At 40.8% G+C, this 15,579-nt stretch overlaps 1 protein-coding gene across 1 annotated transcript in view; it reads left to right on the top strand.

Moving 5' to 3' along the window:
* Positions 1-15,579, top strand: part of SHROOM3 (shroom family member 3) — a 312,102-nt gene that overhangs the window by 253,109 nt on the left and 43,414 nt on the right. The window contains 1 exon segment of the mRNA XM_057546670.1: positions 14,243-14,374. Within this exon segment, the coding sequence (XP_057402653.1) occupies positions 14,243-14,374 (132 nt within the window).

Here is a 15,579-nt window from a genome sequence, read left to right as displayed (position 1 = left end):
ACAGACCTGGGTTTGAGCTTGAAACAATTGAAATATTTCATAAAACAATCCTTAACAGTTGGATGAAACAAATGAACCTCAATGTATGTCCAGTTGGCATCCTAACCATGCAGAGATTGTCGTTATAACCATGAAGCGATTACCTTTAACACAAGCTGGGGTTGCCCTCATCAGCGTGGTCAAGACTGGCTCATGATGCTGTGTCTGTATGAAGGGAGACTGTAAGGCAGCACATAGGCAAGCAATTTCCTTTTGAAAAAGTCATGACCTGGATGTTGCATACATCACGCCTGCTCCTACCCTATTGGCTGGAATTTTTACTCTACTTATACTCTAAGAATTTTACTTGTGTGTGTCTTGTCTCCAAAAGTATATCATAAGCCCCTACAATAGTCCACCTCATAACTCTTCCCTATCCTCTAAGGTGTCTGCAACCCAAGTTTTACTAATGTTGGACTGAGCTTGGAAATTGGTGTGGTTCTCATCCAATTTATTCAGATCCCAAATCCTGCCCATGTTGTTTTTTACTTTTTGTTTTGAAATAATTTTAGACTCACAGAAAAGCTGTGAAAATAGTACAGAGATTTCCCATCCACCCATCACCCACCTTTCTCTAATGTTAACATCTTTGAAAACCATAGTGTAAATATTAAAACTAAGAAATTAGCATTGGTGTAATACTATCAACTACAGACTCTAAGGCTTTATAGACTTTATTCAGATTTCACCTTCTTTCCCCCCTGCTAATGTTCTTTTTCCATTCCAGGATCCTACGTTGTATTTAATTGTCATGTTTCCTTAGTCTCCTCTAATCTGTGATACTTCCTCAGTCTTTCCTTGTCTTTTATGACCTTGACACTTTTGAAGAGTATGGGCCAGTTATTTTGTTGAATGCCTTCTATTTCAGTTTGTCTGATACTATCTCATGGTTGGATTGAGGTTGAGCATTTTTGGCAAGAATACCAAAGAAGTGATGTGTCCTTCTTAGTGTGTCCTCTCCCGAGTTACATGGTGTCGATATGTTTTACTACTGGTGATGTTAACCTTGATTACCTGGTTAAGGTGAAGTTGCCAGGTTTCCTCACTGTAAAGTTATTGTTTGTCTCCTTGTAAACGAATACATATCTTGGGGCGGAGATAGCTTTGAGGCTATACAAATATTCTGTTTTTCCTCAAACTTTCTCCCACTGATTTTAGCATCCATCAACAGATATTGTCTGTGACAATTATTACTGTAATGTTCTAAAGGTGAGTCTGTATTTCCTTCATTCCTTCCACATTTATTTATTTATTTATTTATTTTTAATTTATTTTACATATTTATTTTTTGGCTGCGTTGGGTCTTCGTAGCTGCACGCGGGCTCTCTAGTTGCGGTGAGCGGGAGCTACTCTTTGTTGTGGTGCGTGGGCTTCTCATTGCGGTGGCTTCTCTTGTTGTGGAGCATGGGCTCTAGGCGCACGGGCTTCAGTAGTTGTGGCTCGCGGACTTTAGAGTGCAGGCTCAGTAGTTGTGGCGCACAGGCTTAGTTGCTGCGCGGCATGTGGGATCTTCCCAGGCCAGGGCTCAAACCCATGTCCCCTGTGTTGGCAGGCGGATTCTTAACCACTGAGCCACCAGGGAAACCCCCACATTTATTAATTGGAAGTCTTCTGTAAGGAAGAGCTGTCTCTTTCCTCCACTTATTTGTTTATCCTTACTATTTATATCAGTAAGGACTCCTTCCTATTATTTTATCTTGTGGGTTATAATCCAATACTGTTATTTATTTTATTGCTCGAATTGTTCCAGCTTTGGCCGTTGAGAATTCTTTCAAGCTGGCTGTGGTCTAAGTCCTGTTTTGAAATATGGGAAGGGGTGAGGTGCTGATGTCTTCAGACAGAGCAGACATGATGTGCTTATCATCTTAGGAGTCTCACAGGTGTTGAGGTGGAAGGTTAGTAGTGGGCACTGAGCAAGTCTAATTCATGACAGGTCACAGAAGCCGACACCGATTTTGAAATTGAAAAGGGCTGGGATCACCTCATGAGCTAATTCCAAGTCCAATGGGTCATGGGTATGTGTAGCTCCTTTTTCATGGAGAAAATAGCCAGAAAGGATTTTCTCACTTATTTATAAGAAAAAGGAAAGAGCAAAAGGAAGAAACTCCCCTCCACCCTCACTCCAGGTATATACAGAGACCAGCCGAACCACCAAGGTAAAGAGAGAGAGAAGCTCTTAGTGGTCCAGGGCTTAATATTCACACACATCCAATCCCACCTTTCCTTTTTTGCTTGGATCCCTGAGTTCTGTCTTTTCTGACTTGTCAATAGGAGTCCTATGATCTAACTTATCTCGGCAGAACTTCTCCCTAAAATCTGTCAAGCCTCAGGCTAGGGTAGTTCAATGAGTTAGTTCAAGAGACAAAATGTTCCAGCTTAAAACTCAAGATTTTCCAAGCCAGTGCTTTCCTCCATGAACATCCTGACCCTTCCTCATCCTCCACCACCAGTCACCACCATCACTATAATGACCATCTCATCTAATCAGTAAGCACTTACCATACATGGTGATATGTGCTCTGTAAAGTAAATTGAGATGAATGGGTCATAGAAGCTCAGGCTTTGACTCTTCATTCATCCTTATTTGGGCAGCAAGGTTAGCAGCTGGCACTTGCACTTCCATTGGCAGTGAGTTCTGTCCCCGTCCTCCTGACTTCGTGAGCTCAGAACAGTGTGTCTCAGGAAGCCTCCATGGATGTTGGTGTAGGACCTCTTTCAGTAGCCTCCAAAGTGTGGGAAGCTCAAAGCAATCAACACGCATTTTTGCACGTGGAGGAGGGTGCAGGTTTAGCAGAGAAGATCAATGAAAACGGAAACTTCCTGATTGCAGTTTGATGCATTTTATCAGCAGATGATTTTCCTTCCTTCCCTCCTCCTCCTGCCCACAGAATAGAATTCTGGCATTCCCAAGCTGTGTGCTATTGTCTAAGATGCTGGTTCTTCTCAGGGAAAGTTACTAAGGGTCACTCTCTCTTCTTCCCTCTTAGAGAGCAGGAATTGAATTTTAATGGGCAATCTACAGAGGTGGCTAGGAATGAGTCCCTCCCACTTGCACGGAGCTTAGTGAGTTCCAGGCGGTTCAGGCTGTCTGATGGGAGTTGCATGGAATCGTTGAGAAGCCTTTGCAGCCCAGGGAGGAAAAGAAAGAGCAGTTAACAGGATGAAATGGCTTTTTATCCCACTCCTGAATATGACATGCAGTTGGCCAGAGGGTTGTTATCTAGGATGATTCTCTTTGCCACAAGGTAAGCCCACTATTATGTTAGAATGAGTCTTGCATTGCAGGATTCTCAACTGATAAGCCTTTCACAGGTATCTTTCTGATGTTGTGCTATATCTATTTATAAAGAAAAATTAATAACCAACCACATATTAAATTTAAGCCCATTTCTCTAAATTGTCATGAAAATTCTCATTATTTGAGCACCTCGGGTAATTCAGTGTGCTATTAGTATTTCTGTGTGGGAATTTTCAATCATTTTCTCTCCTATATATACAGTCACCGTATTTCTTATGATGTACGTATTTAGAGTGGCTTTTTATCTCATTCAGATTAGCAGTTGCTTTTTGGTGTGTACTTCATGGTTTTGCTTCCCCATTTCCCCAGGGAATTTCAAATAAACAATTTCTTTTACTCACAAGGAATGGCTACTTATCTATGTACTAGTAGCCAAGTTCTCTATTCTCATTGCCAACGTTTGTATAAAGAAAAGGAACCTGCAAGTGTAGTCTCAATATTAAAGAAAAGGTGTGGTCTTCTCATTTAACTTTGAGTTTACATGAAAAGAAGTGTGTATGGAGATTGCTGGGTGTACAGTATTTACCTCCATCACAGTTGAAGGTTTAAATACTTGATTATCTTTTCCCTTATTCACAATAATTTGAATTCAGCTTTTATCCTTATACAATCTTTGATTTGAAATTTTTGTTCAGAGCTATGCTTAATGCCAATGTTTGCATCCCTAGATGCTTTTACTTAAAAGGAAATATGATATGGCAAAGAACAGGTGGCTGCACCAGTAGTGGTAATGTTCTGGATCTCCAGGTGACTTGAATATTTATTTTATTATTACGGGCATTCATTTTGTTATTATACCATGTAAAAGGTAAAAAAGAAAATATGAACTGCTTAGATTATAAAACACATATATAAAGAGAGGCATCCAGGGCTGATTTTTCAAGTTTTATTTGGCATCCTTTCACTTGAAGGCGAATAAGAGAGAGCATCCTTCTGAGTTTTATTATTTTCTCCCCAACAGTGTCAGGTTATGTGTGAATGGTGGTGGTGGTTAAACTCCTCCTTGTTGTGAAATTTATTATGGAAATGCCGGCAGGTAGGAACTGAGGGGCTGGAGCAAGTGTTCATAAAGTTGTCATCCACTTTGCCTTAAAACCTTCACTATTCTTTTCATTCGGGTCTTTTCTGGTATGATTTTAAAATATGGATTCTTCTTTTGACCATTGTTTAAGGTCCCCATCTAAAATTAATGCTTTCTGTCCTTTTGTTTTTTTCTGTTGTTGTTGTTGCCTTTAACTTCTCATTTGCAGCCTCTTCCTCTAAATGAGGAGAAAGTGAAATAGAGAAGAGAAAAACACGATACAATGCATGACTTACTCCAAAAGAGAATTCAGTGTCTTTAGTGTTAGAAGTTTGGGGAGCATTTATTTGTTTTTGTTGAATGGGATGGTGTTTAGAAAAAAAGCACTACCAAAAGGTAAGGCTTCGGCCTCACACACAAAAACTTTTCGTTACTGTTTTGGCAAATGAAATTTAACTTATACCTTAGCATTGCATAAAAGTTAATTAGCTTGATTTTGAAATATCTCGGTTGGTATGTGGTATAAAGGGTATCCTTTAAACCCTCAGAGGGGACAATCTTCTGTGGGATTACCCACGGAGGAGGAGGGTGCCCAGCTGTAGTGGTGGGTACCCTGCCCCTCCTGCCCTCAGCCCTGCAGCCCCCTGGGTGCAGGGGAAGAGCCCTAAGCACCTTCATCGTGTCCTGCTGAGCCGCTCCCCATTTGCCCAACAGGGGTCCTCTGGGAGAGCCTCCAAACAATTCTGGGGCACACACAGCATTTCTAGTTCTCTGTAACTATCTCATCCTCTCTGAGGTCCATGAGCATATATTTGTGGATGTCTGCGTGTGTCTCTGTGTGGAAGACAAAAACAAACAGCATGAAAGTGATTTCTCTTTCAGCCCTGGCAACATATTCTATGACACAGAGTAGAGTAGAGTAGAGTAGTAGAGGAGAAAAATTTTAAATCATAATATCTGATATCTCAAGAAATCAGTAAAAACCAGTCCCTCCTTCCTTCCTCCAACAAATAAAATGCCCAGTTGCAAATTGAGAGTTGACAAGAAGAAACTGTGGATAAGTAGCGCTTATGCTAGTCTATGTATGCTGTGCGATTCTATTGTAATTGAATTTGAAAGTCAAAGAAAAACAAACATGAATGCTGTTACAGAGCAAAGATGTTATAGTGTTTGTGTCAATTTCTGCCATGACATATAGGCAAACGTTGAAGTGTGGGGAGGAGAGCTGACTATCCTGATTACTCTGTAGATGTCAGAGTTGAGGGGAAGAGGGAAGAAAGGGGGGCATATTGAGAAAAAAGACATTTCAACATCATCACGCATTGGTGGCTAAGTGAAAAACACCCACCCCCATGGCTGTGCCCTCTTTTTTATGGTAATAGTTCTGTGTGGTCATGAATCAAATTTAATCTTTAAAAAATGTTTCAAAATGGAGGGTGAGGAGGAGATAATCTAGTAGTGAAATGATGTTGGAGTAGGTGTGGAGGAATGGGGTAAAGTATCTTACAAGAAAAGGTTTTTTGGGGTTTTTTTACCTTTTATGCAAATTTTAGATGTTAGAGTCTTAGGTCGTCTGTCTGTTAGCCAACTTCACTCTTACTTGTGATTCAGTTGCCAAAGCCAAAAGTCCCCAGGGCATATTATCAAGATGTGACCTTTGAAAGAACTTCTCTTTCCAGACAGGACTGTGTGTTGCCATGGGGTTATATTACTTAATGCATACCTTTCTACCCACTGAACCACTTTTTAAAGACACAGATGTTAGGCAATTATAAAAGCCTCAGAAATGTTTGCTTGTTAGATTTTTCTGTGAATCCAAAAAGTCAGAGTATAGCCTTGAGGAGCCCAGTAGTCATAGAAACTAGAGGTTAGGGATGCTGAAAAGTGCCAAAGGATATCTCAAAAGCAATGTCTTTGCCAACTGTGTGCTAAGGGACAATTACACCTTTTTTTACATTTTGGAAGATAATGGGTGTTTTCAACCCTAAAAGTTCTTGAGAGCTCGTCTCTCTTCTGTGAACATGTAGAAAACATATCTCAACATAGGGTGATTTTTTGTTTATTCCAGAGAGAGTTTCATCTGGATCTATGAATGGAACAGTGCTATGAGTACAGCCCAGTGCATCTTAACTTGGTCTTAGTTTTCAGTGGCTGTGTATTTTTATCATCAGTGTTTGGGGCATATAATTTTCCTATAAACAGGAAATGCCTAGAAAGGCATTGTTGTTCAAATATGAATCATCTATTCTTCTATACTAAAGAAGGTGTAATTATAATCCCCCCCTAAGAATCACTTGCACAATGACATTTAATTATTCATGTTAAGTTTGTTTCCCCTTTAAAGCATGAAAGGGGCAACTTAGCAATAACTTAGCAATAAGTACCAAAATAGAAAGTGCATTTTAGTTTGAGCCAGCAATTCCACTTCTAGGAATTTCTGCAGATATGTGGACACAGACAGAAACCAGTGTGTAGACATGGTTATTCATTGAAGCATTATTTGTAATAACAAAAGACTGGAAATCAAAAAGTGTCTACAAAAAAGGGTCTGGTTGAAGAAATATGTTATATGCACACGATGGAATACCAGACAGCTAAAAGGGGGGAAAAAAAAAGCTATGAGGAAGCTCTGTAAGTACTGATATAGAATGATCTCCAGTAGATGTTGTTAAGTTCACAAAAACAAGGGGTAGAACACCACATAGCTTTCCTTTTGTGAAGCGGGTGAAAAGAGATATGTTCATATTTGCCTATACTTGCATAACAAAGCACTGGAAAACATACATAAGAAATTAACCACAGAGGTTTGCTGTAGGGGGAAGAGAAATGGGTGGAGAGGGCTGGGAAGGAGAGTAAGACTTCTTAATGGCTTTGATCTTTTTTTTTTTAACTATGTGAATTAATTACCTATTCAAAACAGTACCTGAAGTAAATATGGGGAAAATATTAAGATTTGATAAGTTTTGGTAATGAGTACACATTAGTGTTTTTTATATTCACTTGAGTGCATTTATGTATGTTTGAAGTATTTCATAACTTTTTAAAAGATGAGGAAAAATAGGAAAAAAATAACAGTGATACACAAAAGAACCTTAAGAAACGTGTTTTATCCCCTGCTAAGCACAAAGTGTTCAGTAATTATATCATGAAGACTCTCAACCCAAATCCATGATATGTTAATTCTGATAGACCTAATTTACAGAATACATTGATACTAGTGTTTTTTCTTTCTTTTTTGGGGGGAGTGGGTAAGACTAGAATCTTGTTATGATGGACTTTGTTGTCTATTATAGCATTGTGTACTAAACAAATGATGGCAGATGGGAGTTAGTAAGTGGATTAAGAAACATGATGTTTTATTTGGTAGTGCTGGTATTGAGTGTATTTGGTATTTTTACGTGTTCAACTCATGTCCAGTTGATAACTAGCATGGTTTATAAAGTTAGTGCACCCAGAAGAGCCCAAGCAAAGTCTCGGTCATAACCGTTCATCAAAGAACAGCATCAACAAAAAAATTAACTCCAACTCTTAGAATTTCTTATTATCCAAGTTGTGGTTGTCACCTTCTCCATTTATCCAAAGCATACCAATGCTTCAAGGTCATCCAAAGTCCCACTCTACTACCAGGCCTTTGGGCCAACTTTAGACCCCATTCTTGATCACTGGCAGCAAGGGAGCTTTTTGGTGCTTAAACCAAAATCCTCAGGAGCTAGCATGGCCCAGTATGATCTCATGACTTTCCTACCATCTGCTCTTCATTCCCAAGGCTCTGGCTACAGTCTGTTCTGCTTATTGAAATCCGCAAATTTATTCCTGCCTCAAGGCCTTTGTGTTTCTGTGTTGTTTCTGCGCGAAATACTCTCTGTCCCCAGCTCTTTGCAAGGTTGATTCCTTCTTATCATTTAGATCTGGTTCGGATGTTACTCTCAAAGAGGCTGTCTCTGATCCAAAGCAGGATCCTCCGTCACACTCTCACATTACCCAGTTCTATTTCCTTCAGAGCCCTTATAACTACATGACAATTCCCTGTTTATTTGCTTACTTGTTAATTGTCTGTCTCTCTACTCTGCCCACCTCACCTCTTTTATACTGCTCATTGCTCAGAAGTTAAGAACACAGGCTCCGGGGACAGATGCCTGAGTTTAAATATCAGCTCTGCTCCTCACAACCCTTGTGACTGTGGATGGGTTGCTTAGTCTCTCTTGATTACCTCATTTTCTCATTAATGGTCCTATATCATAAAGATACAGTATAAAGGTTAAGTGAGAAACTGTGTGTCAAGTGCCTGGAATGATGCTTGGCACTCAGTAGGCACTCAGATATTTTTCGAGTGAATGAGTAATACTCTGATACTCTTTAATACTTTTTCTTGCATCTGAGGCTCCCCAACAAGATTATAAACTCCTTGAGGGCATCTGTGACCTCCCAGAGCTCCAGTTGTACTTCAGCAGGGTAGAAGGCACATAGTAGGTGATCAGTGAATACTGCTCGAAAGACGTGAACTGCTTTATTGTAGATTTCTCCAAAATATGCTTTCATTCCCGAATCTCTCTGTGTGTTAGGGCAAAATCATCTAAGAAGGACATCGTGTCACTTGCTAGTTCCAGTTTCATCAGCCTACCCATCCCACGCAATTAAGCTTCCTTGTTTGTGGTTAGGAATGCAACAAAAGGGCTTTGTTTGAATTAACATGGACACACAAAGCTGAGTTGGCTCAATTTTAAAACTAAATCGTCTTCTGACTCTTATTGATGTGCTCATGATGTAATATGCTTTAGGAAAATATTTCCTTATCTTCTTTAAGATCAGAGTGATCCTAAGATGTAAAAGCATGCTGTGCTCTTTAGGAATGCTTATTAAATTATTTGCATCATTGAAAAAGTCAATAAACAGCTGTTTGACTTTTTTGGTTATCTCCAGGTACAGTGAATTATGTTTTCAAAATGAGAGGCTATTTTTAAAATACTTGGGTTTTTAATAGGTAACACATGTACATAGTACATAATTCAAAAGTTAGAAAAGGAAATACAGTGAAAAATAAGTTTTCCTCCCCAGAGGCAGTCATTGGTTCTAGTTTCTCAAGTATTCTTCCAGAAATACTCTTTACATTAATAAACGTAAGTGATTATGTATGTTTTTCCCCACATACAGCAGTATACTGTACGCACAGTTCTGTATCTTACAATTGTCCTTTAACCATATATTTTGGAGATATGTCCATATCCACTTGTATAGGACTACTCAGTTCTTTTAATGGCCACATACATATTCCATTGTGTGGAGGTACCACACTGACTTAACTGGTCTGCTACTGATGCGTATTTAGGTTGTGTTTCAATCTTTTGACAGATACGTTATTTTAAAATTATTTTGCTGAATGTTGCCAAGCTGCTCTTTATTCAGGCTGCACTGATTTACACACACACCCATCCTGCTCCAGCAAGGTCTGAAGAGTCGGTGGGCTATATTTTGGTCATCTTTTTCATTGTTCTTTTTCCTCATTTCATCACTTAATTGTACATATTGGAAGAATCTTATAAAACAAAGATTTATCTCTGAAACCTCCCAACATACGTTCTGCATCCAAAAGAAAGGGGTATGTTTTTCAGAGCCTACTGATTAGCTTGTTTCACAAGCACCCTGTTCGTAATGTATCAGTATTACACCTGGGATGAAATCTACCCCCTACCCCAGGACAAAGAGTTAACCTCTGCAATCTACTCCAGAGAAGCAGCTCCCCAAGTTGGGTGTCCTGTCTTGGCATTGCAAGTCTTGGGCACTTACTTTATCTTTACTGTAAGAATTATTTCTTTATGATTTATTATTTATTAGAGGAATACTTCATCTGGTCTCCCCACCAGAATGTAAGCTCCTTAAGGGCAGAGACCATATCTTAGTTATTAAATCTTTTAAGTATCTCTAATCAGTTTCAACTCTTCAGTCCCCATCTGTCATGCCCCTTGAGCCCCATCCACCACATCAAGCCCCTCACTTTTCCCTCTTTGGGCTTCCTAATGAAGATAGAGGACAGTGGGTGTGAAGTCCCTCCAGCTGTCCTCCCACCCACTCCCTTTCATACGAGCATCAACATCTTACCTCCTCCTTTCTTCTCATTTACTTCAGTGGACCTGCCTTTACTCCTACATAAGGTCGTGCCCTCCACGTGTGCTCTAGAATCCCATCCTTGCCTACTTCCTCATGAGTCTTAAGGCGCGTCAGCCTCTCCTCGTCCTGTGTCTTGGGCTGTGTGCACTCCCTGTGTCCTACAGATTTGCTCATACTTCTCATTATTTAACACAAAACAGCAAGAACAAATCCTTTTCACTCCCTGGCCCCCTCTAGCCTCCTAGCTACCACCTTCTTTCTCCCCTTTAGAGCCAAGGTCTTGAAAGAATGATCTGCCCTTGCTGTCTCCATTTTATCTCTCATTCACATCTTACCCCATCCTAATCAGGCCTCTGCCCCTGTCATTCCATTGCAAAGACTCATCAGTCATCAAATCCAGTGGACGTGCATCTACCCACATCACACTAACCTCTCGGTAGCAGTTGGAATGATTGACAGTTCCTCCTCCTTGTTCTCCCCGCTAGGATGCTGTGAAACTCCCATACTCTCCTAGTTTTCCTCCTACTTCTCTGAAAGCCTCTTGTTGGACTCTCCCCAACCCTGTTCCACCCACAAACTGTGAAAGTTCTCAGAGGCCCATCCTTAAAGTACTTCCTCTCTGTCTCCTATGCACTGTCCCCAAGCAGCTTATCTTTTCTCAAAGGACATGTGTTTTGTGACTCCTCAGTGTGTATGTGCAGCCCAGACTCCAGTCCTGTGGGCCCCACTGCTTCCTGTGCGCCACTGCAGTCCCACAGGTCCCCACATTGCACGCCCCAATTGAGCCATCAGCCTCCCCGCTCTGTTTCCCTCCTTCCTCCCTCCGCTCCTTCCCCTCCATCTCATAGTTCTTACCATTCTGTGAAGACTGTCCTTCCTCCTTGACTATACTCTCTTCTACACCAACCACATCCAAGTGCTCACCAGGCTGGGAATTTCGCCTCCTCAGTGGTTCTCAGATCTGTCATCCCTTTAAGTTCACTGCCCCTGCCTTAGTGCCGGCTCTTTATTTTTTTTTATTTTTTTTTTAAAGTTTTATTTATTTATTTATTTATTTATGGCTGTGTTGGGTCTTCGTTTCTGTGCGAGAGCTTTCTCCAGTTGCGGCAAGCGGGGGCCACTCCTCATCGCGGTGCGCAGGCCTCTCACTATCGCGGCCTCTCCTGTTGCGGAGCACAGGCTCCAGACGCGCAGGCTCAGTAATTGTGGCTCACGGGCCTAGTTGCTCCGTGGCATGTGGGATCCTCCCAGACCACGGCTCGAACCCGTGTCCCCTGCATTGGCAGGCAGACTCTCAACCACTGCGCCACCAGGGAAGCCCCCGGCTCTTTATTATCTCTTACCCTGGCCAATACGATAGCCTCCGATCTTGTCTCTCTCAAATGTATTCTCATTATTGGCAATATCTTCCTGAAACTCAAATTTGAACATGGCCCTCCTTAGCTAAGGTTCTTCGGTGGCCTCCAAACCCATAGGATACTGTTCACACCCTTCAGTGAGACCTGGACCCTCCTACTTCTTCACCTTCATCTGCTGCCTTCCTCTCTCACTCGTCATCTCCTCTCCACCTACTTAAGTCGCTTGTACCGTGTTCTTCTGCATTTCCATGCATTTGTCATGCTGTTTCTTCTACCTGGATGTCCTTCCCTTCCGTTTCCCGCCCCCTGCCATCTGGAGAAATCTTTCATGGTTTCATGTTTTCGGTGACTGCCTCTTCTGAGTTCACTGAGCACCTTGAACAGGTCTCGATTACGGAACCCATCTCAGTGTCTTATAGCGGTTTACTTGGCTGTCTCTTCTACTGTACTGTGAATTATTGGAGTCTAGTGATACTTTGTTCTTCTTTGGATCCCCAGTGCCAGCATAGTGGCTGCCATGTAGAAAGTCTCTATGGATGCCCTTGAATGAATGGGAAGGAAATTGAAGAAAGGCCTGGATGGCTTACATTTAAAAGGGAGCCTTGCTATTGTTTTTAAAGCACAAAGGGAAATTTTTTTTCACTTAACCTAGATGAAACAGCGTATCTCCATTGTCCTCTGCACAGCCCCCTTTTATACTTCAGAGTCTGATTCAGAACTTTCAGCAAGGTGTCTGATCCTTCATGAAGGAGACTGATATTAAGCCTAGGTAGCTACATTCTGTCAGTACTTCAGGGCACCTCCTCTCTTCTCTCCATTGAGATTTCAGTCTAGAAATCCCTGAAGTTGTTGGTAAACATTATCTCACTTTTCTGCCAAAAATAAAGTTCAGCCACTCTCTCTTGACTCTGACCTTCTATAGTAGTATGATCTTCCTTACCAAATTCATCCTTCAGTATTGCAGTCTGAAGAACACCCACTTTTCCCCTTTGGCTTTGTCAGTTCTTTGTGTTATAAGGGCAGGATGTTTAAAGGTGAAGTCATTGACTTGCAAAATGAGAAACTGTTTTGGAGAGCATCTTGTTGTTTATACTCCGCAGATCAGAGTGTGTTAACACCAAGGTAGCTGGTAGTTTTTATGTAGTTCTTACCAAGATATTAAAATAATAGCATTTATCCAGCATCAGAATATCACAGAGAACTTCAAAAATCCCCAGAAAGTCCCTTGGGAGGTGGGCAGGAATTATTGCTCCCATATTTATATATGGATAAGTAGTGCAAAGAAAGACCAAGGCAGCTCCATGTGCCTTAAATTTATAAAGCATAAAATGTTAACATGTAGGAAAGCTAGGTGAAGGTTATGTGGGATTTTTTTTCCAGCTTTATTGAGATATAATTGATACATAACACTGCAAGTTTAAGGTGTAGAACATCTTGATTTGATACATTTATAAATTGCAAAATGATTACCACCACTGTATTAGGTGCCAGCTCTATCCAGTCGCATAGTTACCATTTCTGTCTTAGTTGGTGAGAACATTTAAAATCTGTTCCTCTAGCAACATTCAAGTATCTATATGATACGGAATTAGCTATAATCACCATGCTGTACATTAGATCCCCGGAACTTGTTAATCTTTATAACTTGAAGTTTGTACCCTTTGACTGAGATCTCCCCATTTCCTCCACCCCCTCAACCCCTGATAACCACCACTCTATTCTGTTTTTCTGAGTTTGTCCTTTTTAGATGCTACATAGACGTGAAATCATTCAGTATTTGTCTTTCTCTGTCTGGCTTATTTCACTTAGCATAATGCATCCAAGTTGTTGCAAATGGCACGATTTCCTTCTTTCCCGTGGCTGAATAATATTCCATTGTATGTATATATGGCATCTTCTTTATCCATTCATCCACTGACGCTTAGGTTGTTTCTATATCTTGGCTATTGTGAATAATGCTGCAGTGAACATGGGAGTGCAGATATATCTTTAAGATCCTGATTTCAGTTTTCTTTGGATATATGCCCAGAAGTAGGATTGCTGGATCATACTGGTAGTTCTATTTTTAATTTTTTTTAAGGAAACTCCATACTGTTTTCCATAGTGGCTGTACCAGTTTGCACTCTCACCAACAGTGCACTAGGGTTTATTCAGAAATTCTTTAAACTAAGTTTGCAATATTTTTATGTACCTGAAATCACGTCAAAATGAAAAGGAAAATAAACATATTAATAAAGCAGGAAAAAAAACAATGGTTCCTAAGAGAAGTGAGCAGTAAGCTCCATTTTCCAGTATTTACTTGATTGTTTTCCGTCTCTGAGGATACAGCGGTCTCTGCTTCCAAGTCCGTAAACCTCATTGGTGAAGAGATCAGCTGAGATTGCTCCTAACGCTGGGGGTCCCTCTCCTATGTCTCCCCAGGCGCAGTGAACCTGCGGGCCGACCTCATTCTTGGCATTCAACCAGATTTGGGGAGCACCAACCCGATGCCAGCATGATGCAGATATCTCAGGGCACGATTGGCACTCCTTGGCCCCAGAGCTACCATTCCAGGTAAGTGGCCACAGCTGAGACCCAGGGGCTTCTTACTTTCAAATGTCCTGTTCCCAGAAAAGATTGTTTTCTTATACTTACCTTGAGTATTAAGTCTCTCTACCCACTATCCTCACCCTCTTAAAACCCCTAACGTGTGTACGAGTCACCTTCATATCCTGGGCTAGACCGGCATGAAGGGAGGACAGGATTATTTCGAACACTGACTGGTCATTTGAGATATTTATGGGGCCTATCGATTCTCAGTCAGACATTTCTCAATTACACGTTATGGCACTATACTAGAAAACCTGACAACTCCCCTCCCTCAGTGCTTAACGTCCTTTCTTCAAATATGTATCTGGTTTTTTAAATTAATTTTTATTGGAGTATAGTTGCTTTATAATGTTGTGTTAGTTTCTACTGTACAGCAAAGTGAATCAGCTCTACGTATACATATATCCCCTTTTTTCTGGATTTCCTTCCCATTTAGGTCACCACAGAGCATTGAGTAGAGTTCCCTGTGCTATTCAGTAGGTTCTCATTAGTTATCTGTTTTATACATAGCAGTGTATATATGTCAATCCCAATCTTCCAGTTCATCCCACCTCCCCCCCCCCTTCCTCCTTGGTATGCATATGTTTGTTCTCTATGTTTGTGTCTATTTCTGCTTTGCAAATAAGATCATCTATACCATTTTTTTAGATTCCACATATATGCATTAGTATACGGTATTTGTTTTTCTCTTTCTGACTTACTTCACTCTGTATGACAGTCTCTAAGTCCATCCACGTCTCTACAAATGACCCAATTTCGTTCCTTTTTATGGCTGAGTAATATTCTACTGTATATATGTACCACATCTTCTTTATCCATTCCTCTGTATCGGATTGTTATCTGAATGATTTTATTCAGTATTTGAACTCCCCAGTTGGTTTTTCTCCTTCTGTTAAAGCCAGTTATCCAGCTTAGCTCCAATCGAAGCAGTTAACACACCGAGGACTGCTCAGTGTATACATTATCTCGTGTGGTCCTTCATATACACCCTTGAAACAGATACAGTGTTCTTAACTCCATTTCGCAGGACAGGACATTGAAGCTGGAAAGATGGCTTTGTCCAAGGTCAAACATCTGATCAGTACCCAAGTCAAGACTCAAATCCAAGCTAGGTTTCGAAGCCATTGCATGTAATCTCCTATACTTCCTCTACACTAGTTATACTAGTT

The sequence above is a fragment of the Balaenoptera acutorostrata genome, chromosome 5 (genome assembly GCF_949987535.1).
Source record: "Balaenoptera acutorostrata chromosome 5, mBalAcu1.1, whole genome shotgun sequence".
NCBI lineage: Eukaryota > Metazoa > Chordata > Mammalia > Artiodactyla > Balaenopteridae > Balaenoptera > Balaenoptera acutorostrata.
The sequence above is the reverse complement of the archived record's forward strand: the minus strand, read 5'-3'. Positions and strand labels throughout refer to the sequence as shown.